At 34.3% G+C, this 16,369-nt stretch overlaps 1 protein-coding gene across 1 annotated transcript in view; it reads right to left on the reverse strand.

Annotated features, from left to right (window-relative positions):
* LTN1 (listerin E3 ubiquitin protein ligase 1) overlaps window positions 1-16,369 on the reverse strand; it is a 53,520-nt gene that overhangs the window by 17,437 nt on the left and 19,714 nt on the right. Inside the window, exons 9-19 of the mRNA XM_033133946.1 lie at window positions 15,932-16,067; window positions 14,332-15,138; window positions 13,915-13,956; window positions 11,239-11,428; window positions 10,648-10,887; window positions 9,668-9,824; window positions 8,742-8,886; window positions 8,068-8,254; window positions 6,411-6,570; window positions 5,384-5,488; window positions 1,763-1,905 (exon numbers count right to left, since the gene is read on the reverse strand). Of these exons, the coding sequence (XP_032989837.1) occupies window positions 1,763-1,905; window positions 5,384-5,488; window positions 6,411-6,570; window positions 8,068-8,254; window positions 8,742-8,886; window positions 9,668-9,824; window positions 10,648-10,887; window positions 11,239-11,428; window positions 13,915-13,956; window positions 14,332-15,138; window positions 15,932-16,067 (2,312 nt within the window). The remainder of the gene's footprint in view (window positions 1-1,762; window positions 1,906-5,383; window positions 5,489-6,410; window positions 6,571-8,067; window positions 8,255-8,741; window positions 8,887-9,667; window positions 9,825-10,647; window positions 10,888-11,238; window positions 11,429-13,914; window positions 13,957-14,331; window positions 15,139-15,931; window positions 16,068-16,369) is intronic.

Here is a 16,369-nt window from a genome sequence, read left to right on the forward strand (position 1 = left end):
ATAACTTGTCTCAGAAGAAAGTCATTCCACCTACACAAGGCTGATGTCTCCCAACTATGGTCTAGATCCCATCCTACTTGCCCTCCCCTCTCATCTTCTCAGTGGGAACTTTCAACAATCATTTGGTCTCTATTTTCTCCCTACAACATGTATTTTCCCTTTGACTTTATATTCATCTCCAGCCTTCACTTTTTTTTCTACATCCCTTTTCGCCACTTAACAGACTATCTGCCTGCCCTTTCTCACCACTAGTCATTCCAACACTGACAAAGCCAATGGACAACTTTCAGTCCCTAATTTCATTTGATGTTCTGTGGTATTTAACAAAGGTGAAGAATATCACTTAAAAGTTCTCCTTTGCTTTTTCAGTCCTTATTCTCAAGTCTCCCTCCACCCATGTATCCCTTAAATTAAGTACTCGTGTTCCCTTGGTATTCTTTTCACTCTTCACTCTACCGGAAGCTCATCCTATGTACAGATTGATTATACTACCACCTACATGACGTGGACTTCAAAAGCAGCATCTCTGTCCAGTGAATAGGTATTGCTTACTGAAACTCTCCATTTGAATATTTATTCCATAGGCATCCTAATCTACTATGTTTAAAACTAAACATCAGCTCCTGTATACTCCCTTCCCCATACTCCCCCTAACCCTCACGTCCGCTATAGGATTTTCTATAAGGGTAATTGGTACTTCCATCTACCAAATTCAGAGATATAATCACAGAGCGCCTTCAATTCTATTTCCCGAATTCCTTGTCATTCCCATTTCCTCTCTTCCATCTATGCCTTGACTTAAGCTCTCTGTACCTCTCACTAAGACTATTCTAATAGCTCCCTATCTGATCTTCTACTTCCAACCTCTCTTCTCTCACATATGTTGTCAAAATAAGCTTTCTAATGTAGATGTGACAGTCGACTATTCTCCTACCTAATTTGGGCCAATAGCTCTTTACTGTCTATAGCTTATAGTCCATACTCCTTAACCCACAACACTAGGTCTTTATGATCTATTCCCTTCCATTTCTCAAAATCTATCTTCCTGAGCATCCTAACATCCTTTGTCCCAAACCTTCTACCTAAAATACCAGCTAAACTGAACTACCTATACTCTTTTATGTTTTTGTTTAACTGGAATGAACTTCCCAAACTGTGGCTATCGAAAACCATCCTTCAACTCTCAGTTGAAATATTTCTCTTTGTGAAACTGCCACTGACAACTCATAACAGAATGGAAAACTCCTTCTCTGCCACTTCACACATAGGACATCTTTTTGCTATATCAGTTATCACATGATATAACTTTATATATATAGTCTCTACAAACTGACACAAAACTAGTGCTCAATAAGTGTTTATTACATAAACAAACAAATGAACTAATAGATGTCAGTGTCTAAAAACATTTAGAATACAACAAAAGCTATTCCTTCTTTTGCTTTTATATGTTCAATCACTGGTTGACTAGGGAGAAATGAGGCATGGCTAAAAAAGCTACAGATGGAAAAGAAATGATTAGAGGGTATTTACAGTTGTAAATCTTCCCTAAGGCTGTAGCATTTTTATACCGCAGAATATAACAGTCATTCTCCAATGACACTCATCCTCTGACTGTCAACTCGTTAGGTAGCTAAGTACAAACTAGGAATATATCAGCTACAATTCAACTTATCTCCGCTAGATTTGGGTTTAGACATTAAGAACACATCTTTCATCTCAAGCAATAAATTAATAAAATATTTATTATCAAGAAACTAACCGTTAGTACTGCAAAGATCTTCCTTAGTCCAGGCCAAAAGCGCAGGTATACACTGAGCAATGAATTCTTTCTTGTCTTCTTTTGACAAAAATGGACAGAGACTCTGAATGGTATGCATGTTACCTTCTGTTAGTGGGAAAAAACTGTAAAGAAAAGAAAAAGTGTGAATTTTATTTATCCTAAATATGCCGTTATTTCAGAAAATTCCTCTTATTCAGACTATTCAAAAGGACTAATAATTCCATTCCAAAAATAATTGTATAGAAAAAAATAATAAAAGAAACTATGAAAAGAGATTGATAATTGCTGACTCTGGATGATGAAATTGTAAATATTTTTTTTTTGCTGCTTCTTTCTCTTTTTCACATGTTTCTAATTTTTAAAATGAGCATATATAACTTTTCCCCATGTATGATTTTTTTGGAATTACAACCAATACAATTATGATCTCTTTAGGAGTAAAATAATTCAATTTAAACAGTACCATCTGCATGTCCTTTCTATGAACTGATATTCACATATGTGTATGTATATAGTTGGATTTACTTAATGAGATCGCACTAAACACAATGCTTTATATTTTAATACAATGTATGTAAGTTGTATTACCTGTCACTTACATACTTTGCAGATTTTTCTATGTCAGAACATACAGGTATAAACTACTCTATTTTAAAGCGATATAACACATCAGAAACAAAAATATTCCATACAATGTATGTATCATAATTTATTCCCGTTAGTGAACATTTAGGTTTATTCCCCTAATTTTTGCCTGTATGAATAATGATGCAATAAACGTCCTTGAGCAGATATTATTTGGCATATGTGTAAATACCCCTATATGCTAGATTCCTAGAATTGCAAGATTAAAGGACTTGAAGTATTATAGTTTGGTCATTTCAAATTGTTTCCAAAAAGCGTAATCAATTTACACACTTTCACCAGAAATGTATATGTGACTGTTTTGTTACACACGTAATGAATCTTTTAAATTACTGGCAATATAGTAGATAAAATATGCTTCTTTTAATTTGTACTACTGTCATTGTAATAAGGTAAATTCTTTCATATTTCACATTTCATAAATGAATTACCTTTGACTATTTCATTTGTGAATTACTTGTTCAAGTCTTTGGCACATTTTTCAATTTGGATTGTTTTACTGATTAATAGAAGCTATTTATATACTATGGACATTAACTCTTTGTTAATTTGCAAATGTTTTCACCTATTTTGTCACTTGTCCTTTAACCTTTGTTTACTGTATTTTTGTCATACAGAAGTTTTCTTTTTAAGAAAATAATTGTAGTAAAATATACATAAAATTTATCATATTAACTATTTTTAAATGTACACTTCAGTAGTGTTACATATATTCACATTGTTGTGCAACCAAACTTCAGAACTCTTTTTGCTTCACCAAAAAGAAACTACCTCCAACCCCTGGCACCCACCCTTCTACTTTTTGTCCCTATGAATGTAACTGTGCTAGGTAGCTCAAATAAGTGGAATCATATAGTATTTGTCTCTTTGTGACTGGTTTATTTCACTTAGCATAATGTCCGACAAGGTTCATGTTGTAGCATATGTTAGAATTTCCTTCCTTTTTAAGGCAAAATAGTATTCCATCGTATGTATATACCATATTTTCGTTTGCCCATGCATCTGTTGATGCATATAGGTTGCTAGTTTTCATTTTTACAAAATCAAACATCTATTATTTCTTTTACGGATTTAGGGTTTTGCGCTTCGCTCAAGAAGATCTTCTCCATGCCAAGATTATCCAGCCTCTTATTTCCCCTGAATACTTTTATCGATCTGTCCTTTATACTAGCTTTCATCCGGACATTACTTTTATGTATAATGTAAGGGAGGAGTCTTACTATGTTTTTCAAACACATACATGTTCAATTTTCCTAACAACATTATTATTGATTCTGCTCACTGACTTGAAAGGCCACCTGTATCCAAAACTAAATTCTCATGTATGTGTGGATTGGTTTCTGGACTCTATATTTTGATTCACTGATTTGTCTATTCACCAATTTCATACAGCTTAATTACTATATTTAGTAGGTCAAACCCTTTTCACTTTTCTCTATCAGAAATTTCCTACCTATTCTTGAGCATGTTTCCTTCAAACGTATACTACATTTAGAAGTTTGTCAAGATTGTCAAAAAAATGTTGCTGAAAATTTTGATTGAGATAGCATTGAAAGGACCATTGTCGATTGAGAGGACCATTTTTACGATTTATCTTCCTACCTTTTTTTGTGATGTTAACTAGAGTTTTATAATTGTAATATTTTGTTAAATTTAATTGTAGGTATTTATATTTGTTAACATTGTGAATGGAATCTTTTTTCCTATGCCATTTTTAATTGATTGGCGCTGGTGAATAAGAAAGTTACTGATTTTTGAATGTCAAGTATATATCCATCTCTGCAATAGTTAGTTCTACTAGCTCCTTAGTTAATTACCTATTATTTTTATAATCAGAAAAAAATTAAAAGATTATGCTGATTAAAACAGCCAATATCAAAAGATCACATACCGTATAATTCCATGTATGTAACATTCCTATGTGATATAATTATACAGAGGGAGAACAGATTATTGGTTGCCAGAGATGAGGAAAGAAGACAAAGGGAGGTGACTGTGGCTATAAAAGGGTATCACAAGGGATCTTTATGATTAAAACTGTTATGTATCTTAAATTTTGGTGGTAGCCACACATGTGATCTACACAGAACACACACACAAACAGATGAGTGCACGTAAACCTGGTCAATCGTATCAATTTTCTTGGTTCTGAAATTATATTAAAGTCATGCAAAATGGGACTGATGGGGAAAACTGAATAAAAGGTATATGGAATTTCTTCGTATTATTTCTTACAACTGCATGTGGATCTACAGTTATCTCAAAATAACAAATCTATAATTATCTCAAAATAATGTTTTATACATTTTAAAATAAGATTTAAAAAAATTAAAATTTAGTTTACAATTCTGCTGTAGCAGAACCTATACGTATCATTCCAGAATTCTTCTTGGTAAATCAGTAAATTCAAAATGCCTCTGGGTAAATTTCAGCTAAGTGTTTAATCTGATTGCTCAGCTTCTCTAGTATGATCAACTCTAGTAGATCTCTAGTATGTTCAACCACAAAATGTATTTCTTTGTCTTAAGAACACATTTATTGCATTTGCAGAGTATATTAGATGATCCTTATTTAAGAGGAGTAAGTAACTTTCCTTAGCACTTCCATATAGCAAATAAAGTGATGGAAGAAAGATATTAGGGAGGGGAAAAAGAAAGATTTCTACCAGAAAGATTTTTTGGGAAAAAGAGAACAAGTTTAAAAAGTGTTAGTTGTTTAAAACAAGTATAAAATTCCACAACAAAATGTTACCAAGTTAAAAATACTTATTACAAAAAGGTGTGTCCCGAACCTAAAACAACTGAAATATTTTTAAAGTCTTTAATTCTCATTTCCTTTAATTTCATCTCCTATACCTTGTTTTCTTGATTCATTAAAGATTGTTCATTAGTTGGGGGTTGCCAAGGTGACCAATCACAATAAATTACAAAGTAAAAACATTTTAAATAAGAATACCCTTCTTTTCTCCTATAATGCCGTTTTACTTCTTCAGATGAAACGCTTCGGGAAAGGATCAATTTCGCAATAATAAGAGACCACAGAGTGCCATGTTCCCTGGATCTAAAAAAGGGGAAAAAAACCAAACAAACCCATTTTGAAAATGTACTTAGGATTGGTTACAGGAATTAAACAAATCACCTTGTGAGGATATCAATTCACACAGGACTTTTGCACACAAACAACTGCCATTACTGACAGGCGTAGGAGCCTGAGCTTCACACTGGTACCAAGCTCTCATCCAAGGCAACCCCAAAGCCCCTCAAGTCCCGATAGAGGAGAAGACCTTCAAGATTAGGCCTGAGGTTGCCAGAGGCTGCAGCTGGGAAAAGGACACATCCCGGAGGACACCTAGGCTAACTGAAGTTACGGAATTAAGGAAGTATTATTATCCACTGAGGAAAGCTCTGGGGGTCAAGTATGTGGAGTGGGGCTGGAGAGGAAGACCTGCTCAGCCTGAGGCCTCCGACACTGGAAAGCAAACTCCAAATACTACAGGCAACTGAAAAACTCTTAAAGAGAAAGCCGTTCAACAGAGTAATTTCAACAAGCTAAACATCTAACTGCTATAACCTATACAACGACTTGTTTTCATACCTATTTCCTCATCTAGGGGAGAGCGTTTGTAGTTGTAATATTAAGACACATCTGTAACAACATGCAAGATAAAAGATTGAATTTGAGAGCAGTGAGAGGATGGGTCACAGATGACAAGTTAAAACAACTCCAGAGGCTTCTATTTTTTCCATCATCTGTCCCTTGAACATGTTTCTGGATCTAATAACACAGGCAAAGTTGAAATACCTCTCCAGAAAAGTAAATCAAGTACTTAGTATCCACAAAGTATTTATCACTAAGACTTGGGATTAATTTAGATCAACCCTCTGACTGAAAATTTAGCATAAGGAGGGCTTACATTTCACAGAAAAAAATTATACACTAGTAAAATAGTCATTAAAAAATGGGAATTGAAAGGGATTTTTACCTGTTAAATAGCAGCTGTAAAAGGCCAGAAGTATTACCAAGGCCACATAAGTTATCATATGTAATATTCATCTTTTGAAGCATCTCACAAAATCCAGTTAGAAAAATAGGTGGATTGTCTAATTCTTCACACCAGTGCAATGAATAGAGCAGTTCTGCAACTAACAGAATGGATGACGCATTATTAAGTGTACTTTGTGAATAGACCTTTCAATAATTTTCACTTCTCTGCCCTATTTTCTAACACTGCAATGTCCACTAATCTCAAAATATCTATGAACTGATTTTCAAATCTGCTTTGAGATATTCAAGATAATGAAAACTGAGAACATTTGTCGGATACAAAATGCCTTTCTTCTCCCACATCTTACTTGGTCCCTTTTCTGATTAGTTAAGAATATGACAGGGACCTTAATTACCAGAGATACTGAAAGAATCTTCCTATTACTTATGCAACAAGTGGTGAAAATTTGCATTCAAAATAAACAACTAAGGAATCTGAGATCTGAAGTGAGAAGTTCAAGCCGGTGTGATAAGAAATGGGAGCCAGCATGATACAGTAAACGGCATGAGCCATCCTCATAGAGTGGTCTGTATTCAAATGAGCTGTATACATTGTTATGAAGTGGATACTACAATCTACCTCTCGGGACTACTGTGAGAATTAAATGAGCAAGTATCTATCACAAAACCTGGCATGTTGTATGTGTTTAATATATATTTAGTCACTACTCTCTTTTAAGAAGCCATGTATGGTATTAATTTGGGAGTCTGAAGACTTGAGACCTGGTTTAAAAATTTAATCCTCTCCCTTACAACCTAAGTAATTCTAATCAAGTCAAGACAATAATATCTAAAAGAGAAGATTGATGAGAAGATTAAATACATAATGTTGTCAGTTTGTAATTAGTAATACAATTAACAAAAATAAATTATTACCAAACTGATTACCCTAATTTCCAGTTTTGTTTCTGGACAGAGTCCCTCTGTGAGCAAAGCCCATGTCCTTGCACTCAGCTGCTTGTGCAGCTGACTAATCAACAGAGGTGTCCCAGCTACCTCCCACAGGACACACACTCTCCTCTGCAGGAACTATGTCACAGCTGATGGCCTTACAAACAAGACTGAGGCAGAACTGTGCAAATCCTCTACTTCTCATACCATCATGCACAGGTGACACTGCTGCCTAGAATTCTATACCATTTCCTAAATCCTTCTAGATTTCAACATTTGAATCTCCACTTGCCCAGAAATAAATTATAGCCCAATAAATACAAAGGAATAGTGGTTCAGAAATTAACTAAAAATTCAGAATCCCTGATGAAACACCAGATTCCCTTGACCATTTTCTTTAGGGTTGTGTGCCACAGGACCTGCTTATACCAATGTCATGCCAGCTTGAGTAACTCCTCTTACACCAAACTCTGCTCTACGGCTAACAAGGCTGTATCGAAATTTTAGTATATTTCCATCCAATTTGCAATTTAACATTCATTACTTAAGTAACCTCAAGTTTCTCATCAGTAGGATAGTTATAGGAGCTGAAGATTCTTGATTCTTTAAGAATTTAAATTGCAGTATGATCAAAATTATTTCAAAATTATATAATTATTTCAAAATTGTATTTATATTATATCTGAATGCTCATATATACTTACTTATTTTCTCAAGCTCATTGTTTTCTAGGACTGTTTCCTTTTTCAGTGCAACTAGTATCATTTTACTCAATAATGCTGAAGTGCACAGATGGCTGGGAAGTTTCTTTGTATCTTCTTCTTTAAAATCTATTTTGAAACACTCATAATTCAAACTCAGTCTCCCTTCTAAAAGAGGTCTATGCAACCACTGTAGAAAGAATAAGTTATATACAAAATCAACAGATATTCTATTTGCTAACTAAACAATTAAGACAAGGAACAAAAGTAATTAGAATATCTTCAAAATGTCATGAAATAACTTCAAAACTGAATTCATCACTAGTTTTATTAGTAAAACCACAGAAGTCTAGAAGTCTGGTTTCTTCTAAAGAAAATTACAGACATGTATATTTAAGACTCCTCAGGACAGAACTAGGTCTTATTCATCTTGTACCATGGCTACTGCCAATGTCAACTGGAGTCTTGCAAATAGCAGACATACAATATCTGAGCATTCAGAGGCATACATGCAAAGAAGATACTCACTTCATTTACTTTGTTTGTTCCCCAGAATAAAACAAAAGACAGTCATTTCATTTACTTATTTTTCTTCACCAGAAATAAATAAAAATATTTAAGCTTGCATGGAATCCAAACTTCAGAATGAGATATGTGCTCTCCGATTTCAAACATACCTGTATAGGAAGAGACTGTCTCATCTTTTCCCATTCATTGTTGTTCGGCATTACATTTCCTATATAAACTCCCAGAAGGGAAGTATCTTCACTTTCTAGAAGTTTATTTAGCAAATCGTCAACAGCAGACAAGAGGCATTGAAGACTGAAAATAATGTAAAGAACTTAATTGTTGTAGTTGTGTTGTGACTGATTTGAACACCCCGGTACGCACGAAACACCCTATGGCAGAAAACAGCTCACCTGAACAAAAAAACAAACAAAAATAAATGTAAGCCACCCCTCTCAACACACACACACACACACACACACAGTCAAATTGGTGGTTAATTCACCATTTATGATTTGAAATCGAGTGCTGCTTCTATCTCAGAATAAAGGGGACCTGATCTACTTCAGATCAGAGATTTCTGAAACACAGCTCCCTTATTCCATGAACAGAGAGCATGATGATCAGAGAAAGATCTCACTCAACCCCAGTAGCCTCTGAATGCATTCTGCTACTTTTCACTTTTACATATGGATTTAGGTATGAGGTGTGAAATATATTTACAACTCAACACCTTGAAGCAGTGGCTGCCAGACCCCCAAAAAATAAACAACAAAGAATAATCACCATGTGTGCTGGCCAGGAGAGGTTATGGTCACAATCCATACCAGCCTAAGATAGAGAGTAGCACCACCAGCATTCCATCACGGACCATAAATTAGGACTTAAGCAGATATTGTTCAATTAAGTGAGTTTAAATGGATGAGCATTAAAACAAATCCTTTTGGAAAAATCTGGATCTTCCCTAAAGAATCCTATAGATTTCTTACATAACAAGTCATTTTTCATAGGTACTCACACTAATTATAGACTCTTATTTAAGGACAGTGATCAAGTATTAAGAGATACTATGCAACTGAGCACAAAAAATGGTTACCTTTTGATGTCCAAAGATGAGGACTGAACTTGGTTCTTCAGCCACAGAGCAGACAAATGTAGGAAGGTACTCTGCTTATCTGTTGTACTGCCAGTATGATGGACTAGTAAATTCACACCAGAGAGCCAAGTATTTTTCAGTTTACAGATAAGAAAGTCTAAAATCAAGATGTCAACAGTAATTTTTAATCCCACTGCAGTAACTATAATCAGTACAAAAGAATTCACTGCAGGACTCAGATTTTTAAGGTACCATTTAAAAAAGAAAACAAAAATTACTATTCAATTGTCAAAATAACTATGTCATAAATATGCAATAATACAACCTAGCTCATGTCATATAAATATAAAAATGGTAAGATTTTTAAAGTTAGCTTTTTTCTGCTCTGAATGTAGTTACAAGAGACTTGTCCTTTCGGAGATGTGAAAATATAGTATAGCTTTTCCAAATAGAGAAGTTAGTATTCAAGAAAGGGTTGGAGAGGACAGCTCTCTCTTAATAGTATTTTGTTATATTCCTTTCATAAATAAGTCTGAATTAACAAACACACAGGCGAGAACATAGTCCTTAAAAAGGCAATCTCAATTTCATTTTGATATACACCAAGACTGAATGTTTTCAACTATAAGAAAAGGAAAAAGATATTAATATCCTCCTTTATGAATACAGAACTGAGGCATGAAGAAATTAAGTAACTCACCAGAGCTGAGTAAAGAGGCTAAGATGCTATTCTAATTCATTTATCATGACCTCTTCAAAAACTGTTTCCTTGATATCAAGTAAGAACTTTAGACATAATATCTACGTATGTCTTTAACTCAGTTTCTAAAGCTGAAAGTGTTTAAGATCTGTAGTCCTTTACTCAAAATCGTTTCAAGTTTCAAACACATTACGATTCAATTAACAAAGCCTGGGCACTTACATGCTGAAGGTCAGAGCCAGCGATTTCCCAACAAAACATCTGAGCAGTAGGCTCTTACCTGGCAAGTGTGTTTTCTCTTTGCTCTGAGCACATAACTGAAAGACAGTTAATAATAAATCTTCAGATGATGGCAACAGCAAGCATCCTTTGGCTGAGCTGAAATAGTGAAAGGCCACGTCACAGATAAAAGACACTGAAGAGTCATTATTTTCAACTTCTGACAATTTGGTTGCTTTGGATAAAGTTTCATGGAGTTTAATAATAATTCTTTCAACATATTCTTCTCCAATCAAGTAATCTAGAAGAAAAAAAATACAGAGAAAAAATAAAAAATATTAACAGTATAATTTTGAATACCTTATTTTGGGTTAACTACCACTGGATTTCTTCCGTGTATTTTTTAAAAAAGTGTTTGTGTATTCACAAAAGAAAATCACATCAACCAATGTAAAATTAAAATTTTAAATGTCTCTCAAGTCATGCTACAAAGACTAATAAACATTTAGGGTACTTACAAATTAATACTTGAATGAATTACGTCTCATCATTCTCAACAACTACTAGCAAACTTAGCAGCATGAAATGCCGCCCCCCCCCAAAATGAAAGGATTATTCCCTACTGAAAAACAGAAGCCTTATTTTTGCCTACCATTTTTAACATGTTGGGATAACACCAAGCTTAAAAGAGTCCATCCTTCTGAGAAGTGAGATTCAGAAGACACTGTGGATACCAAGTCCTTATTGCAAAGATGGTCTGCCAAGGTTACCAATTTCTCTCCAAGGACATCTCCTTTTAGCCAAGGAATTACTAAAGCATGTTTATCTGAACTAGAACATGCCTAAAACCATAAAATTAAAGCAAAGATTAGAAGCAAGATCAGTAATGTATCTGCCTACAATATTACTTGTACCATACAACCTTCCTTCCTGATAAGGCCCCAACCCTACCCCCTCTACTTACCCTCAAGTTCTAAGGCGGGTATCTGCCCAGCTCCCCACTAAGCCTTGCTTATGTACACTGCCAGGCTTTGCTCATGCTATCTTCCAGGCAGTAACTATTTCCCCTCTTCTTCACTTAATAAAATCTCATACATTCTTTGAGAATCAGTACAAATCCCATCTGCTTTAATGCAGTCTCCCCCATCCTCTCCAGCCCATACTCATCACTGATTTTCTCTGAATTCCTAAAGCACTTACGGGATTGCATTATTATTTATAATGTTTCATCTGTGTATGTCTTGTTTCCAATGGGACTGCAAGTTCCTTGAGAGCAGAGACTGTCTTATACTTCTTTGATACCTTTTATCAGCATTGCAGGTATGTTCAAAGAATAATGAATAGCTGAACTTTGAGGACAGATTTTTTAAAATGCTCTATAGATACTAAATTTTTGTTCATTAATTTTGCTAAAATTAAAGAACAATTAATATTTAATGATGGTAAATTATTTCAATATGAACAATGGCACTTATTTCTACAAATTCTCTGAAATAGTTACTGGAGCCAGATATCTGATAGCAACTGATTTATTTTCATGTGGTGGGGAAGCAAGAAAAAGATACTGTAAATCCATCCCCAAAAGCATGCTGATCCATGTTCCCAGAGCTTCTTTTGCTTTAAGGGCTAAGAAGAAAGGAATTTGCAACTTGGTTCATTTCAAAGCAATCTGGAAAAAAAAAATCCAAGTGTGGATTGGGTAGTGCCTAAAAAACTGTTTATCCTTTTATTTAAAAAATTGTAGGTAACCCGAACTTTTATGTTAGCTCAGGTTCTACCAGTATTCTGGCTTTATGACCTTGGACAAATGTCTTAACCACCCTGGGCCTATTTCCTAATTTGAAAAATAAAGATTAACCTAGAAAATCTCTAAGGTCCTTTTATGGACCTTAAAATTCAGGTTTGTTTTTTAAAGGTGACCTCAGACTCTGCTCATGAAGTATGAGGTGGCATAAAAACAAGAAAAACTAGAGTTTGAATGGCTATAAAATTGCCTTTTCTAATATAGTTCACCAAACAAAACCAATCTATTTTATAGAATCCTACAGAATCCAGATAATCAACTTCTGAATAAAATGTCTCTCAGGTTAGTTAGCAAGACATGAAGTTCAACTTCTCAATGTTTTAACACATCTACGGAAAGAATCTGACCAGCGTTAAGATAGGAAGCGAGTCAGTCATGGAAGTATAGGAGGTAAATACCGGCTATGAACTTCCAAACACTACCCAGGAAGAGGGCAGACTTCCAAACACAGGTATCTAAACTACACAGCAGGTATATTTCTCATCTGGAAATAGATGTATCTGTCTTCTCTTATCAAATTTTTCACTTCCCTTACTCTAATTCTATACCTATCAAGCACCTTTCTGATAATTTGGCTTTTCAGGTAGTCTGTCTATAGGGAGAGAAGGTACTGGATACACTAATGCAAATCATGTGCCTGATAAGTTGTATTTCTCATTGAAAAATAGTAAGTTAATATTCTATATTCATTTTTAAAAATAAACTATTGGGAGAAATGGGGAATTACTGTTTGATTGGTATAGAGTTTCAGTTTGGCAAGATGTAAACTTTCTGGAGATAGCATAATAATGTGAATAAACGTTAACACTACTGATCTGTACACTTAGAAATGGTTTAAATGGTAAATTTTACGTTATGTTTTATATCACCGTTTTAAAAGATAGAAAAAAACTTGTAAATTAAAGAGTTATCAGTGTAAAAGTTTTAAATAATACAAAAATGCTAAAAAGGAAAGAATTTTAGATAGCTAGTCATAACATTTCTATGATTGAAAGTGTGGTTAGTTATATCATTTACATCTTCACTCGGAAAGAATACTTAAACCATTTGTTAAAATTTCCAAATTGTTTATGCTCTTTGATTTATTTTCATTATTCTTACCACTAATTTCCTTATCTAGTCAAGTGGCCATCAGACAAAGGTTAGGAGATTTTAATTTGCCAATACAGTATTCCAGAGTAGGGCGATGTGTTCTAGCCAAAGCTAAAACTACTCAATCCACTTCTACAGTAGGGACATGTAGCCTTAGTTTAAAAGACAGTAAAATGTTTAACTCTTCCTTTGTTACCTGCTAGGGAAGAAACACTGGATTTTCCACAGGCTGTTCATTCTTCCCTGATATTCCTAACCAGAAAAATAATACTACAGAAAGGCAAACACCAAATGTCTTCCCAAATTATGGGACGTAATAATAATAAGGAAGTTCTGTAACATACACACCTGACCACATCCCACTGTGTGACTATGACTGTGGTTTTAATCTTTCTTACCCATAAACACAAAAAGAAAAAATCCCTAAGATACCTTCTCAATGATCTGAAGAACAGAATTCCATTTCAGATCCACCTGAAAGAGGAAAAAGAGTTAGAAACAATCTGCTGGAAGGAATAGTAAAACATTTTACAAGTAGGTGAAGTAACCATGTAACCACTATAAAACTAAAACTTGTATAGCTAGTCCAACTTTAAATAATGTATGGACTGAAAGAACTTACCCTTCAATTACCAAACTTTAGTCATCTTAACACATTTACTGAACACCTACCCGGAAGTCTCCCACACTTCCCAGATTGTAATCAAGAAATATTGTTGGGCTTTAAATTGACATTCACAGTCAAGAAACAATCCCAAAAAGCATCCCCGTGCAGGTCTCATTCTACTCATCCATAATTAGCGTGCCAGTATAAACCATCATAGTTTAAAAGATACACAATAGTCATACCTCAGTTAGGTTATCCAAGACATCTTTTCTTTCCTTATTATTGTCACAGCAACACAGGGCACTGTACAAAATGTCCACCAAGAAACTAGACTCCTTTCTTTGCTCTTCATTTAGCCAACCTATTAGTTTCTGGTATAAAAACTGTACTGCAGGATTTCTTTGTATCAGTGTGGCTATTTCAAGAGGTTTGGATTTGATGATCCTCTCTTTTTTATCACCTAGTAGCACTTTAAATACTTGGGTTGAAGAGAAGGAGAAGAGCAGAGTGGAAAGAAACCTTAGATGCTGCTCTGACTTTTGGTCATTGATATAATTAATACTCATCTCTGCTAGTCTGCAGACTAAGTTTTCCAAAGGCTTTCTCCGGAGAGGAGATATAACGTCTGAACAACGATGGGAGGCAGGAGGTTCAGCCATCAGTTCAGAGCCTTCACTGTTCTCTCCTTCTGAGGAGACACATTTTTCATTCTCTTTATTACTTTCAGGCATCTCATCAGCAAATCTAACCTTAACAAATTTTTTGTTTGATTTCAGTGAGCTCTTCGGCTTCTGAAGGACTTGTAATAGGCTAGATACACCCAAAACAGACTTAACATCAGCTTCTGGCTCATCAATTTTCTCGGCACAAATCTCTGATAGTCTTTCCCAGAAACTTAGTAGCACTTTCGCCAAGTTAGGAGCTATTTTATCATCTTTTTCCATATCTGCTTTGGTTTCCCAAGAACTTAAAGTTTCTGCTAAATGGTCAAATAGCTGCCCATCTTGCAATCTTGGGTCTTTGAGAACTTCATCAATAAAAGGAATCAACTGAAAAAGAAGGTGAAATACAAAAGTTCAGTTTTCAGGAGAAATAAGAGTTAAACAAGGTATTTGTAAAACATTACAAACTTTCATATGTAATAAATGAAAAGCATGGATTTTTTCCCAACTCGGAAAGAGTTAACTTGAAAATCATTTTCATATTATATAAAGAGCTTAATGATTTCACTGTATTCTCCCTGAATTACACCCTTTTCATGATAAAATTGACAAAGATTATTGGTCATTAACAAATAATATAGTTTTCTCTACATCAGCTGAACTTATTCAAGTTTTGTTTCTTTTTTCCTAAGCCAATATGAAAGACATATAGGACCCACAATTCAGAAACCTTTTACTTAAATTACAAAGATAACAGAAGTTAATTATCTGAGACATCAAGTAGGATCTGGGCTTATATAATTTCATTAATTAATTTTCTACCATAGGAGCCACAGTCTAGAACCTGCTCTCATTACAGGTTTTAAAAGCCAAGTACAACTGTTCAAAAAGGATACACGTACTTGAGTATTTTAGAAGTAATAAGATAATTATTGCATGATTTAAATTTAATACAAAAGATCATAAATAGCACCTTCTAAATTCTGTCTTGCATTTAACTCTCTAAAACAATCAGGGATTATACGTCTAAGACTGACTAGTACTCAGGCATTATGGTATTATGCTAGGAACCATGAAAATCTTTACAAGGAAGGCGAATTAAAATGGCAGCAACACGCAATGAGTTTGATTCTTTGTAGTCAGTGTGGACAGGTACTGCTGACTTTTGTGTTATAAATACCTGATCATTGATGAGCATTTCTTCAATTTCTTCCTCACCTAAATTCTGTTGCATTATAAAACGTAAGCATTCAAAAAAAGCGGATACTACTGCTGAGCACTCTGAGAAGCTGGTTTTGATTCTCTCTGTTGATAGCCTAAGAAATAATAAATAACCGTGGCTTACTCTTTCATGAAAAAGAAAATAAACAACTCAGAAACACCACAATAAAGAGATGGAAAAGACATCATACTAAAAGGACAGGCTTTTTTAAAAATAAAATTCTTAAACTAAAAACTTAAGAAAAACCAAAATATAGCCCGATTAGAATATGAACCTGAAGAACAGAAAAAAAAGCATATTTTCAAAAACGTGTCAAAACAAAAGATAACTGATATTTATTTTCTATTCATGAACCAATCCACCTACAAATTTAAAAGAGAGGACTTAATCAAATAA

The sequence above is a fragment of the Rhinolophus ferrumequinum genome, chromosome 2 (genome assembly GCF_004115265.2).
Source record: "Rhinolophus ferrumequinum isolate MPI-CBG mRhiFer1 chromosome 2, mRhiFer1_v1.p, whole genome shotgun sequence".
In the NCBI taxonomy this organism is placed as follows: Eukaryota; Metazoa; Chordata; class Mammalia; order Chiroptera; family Rhinolophidae; genus Rhinolophus; species Rhinolophus ferrumequinum.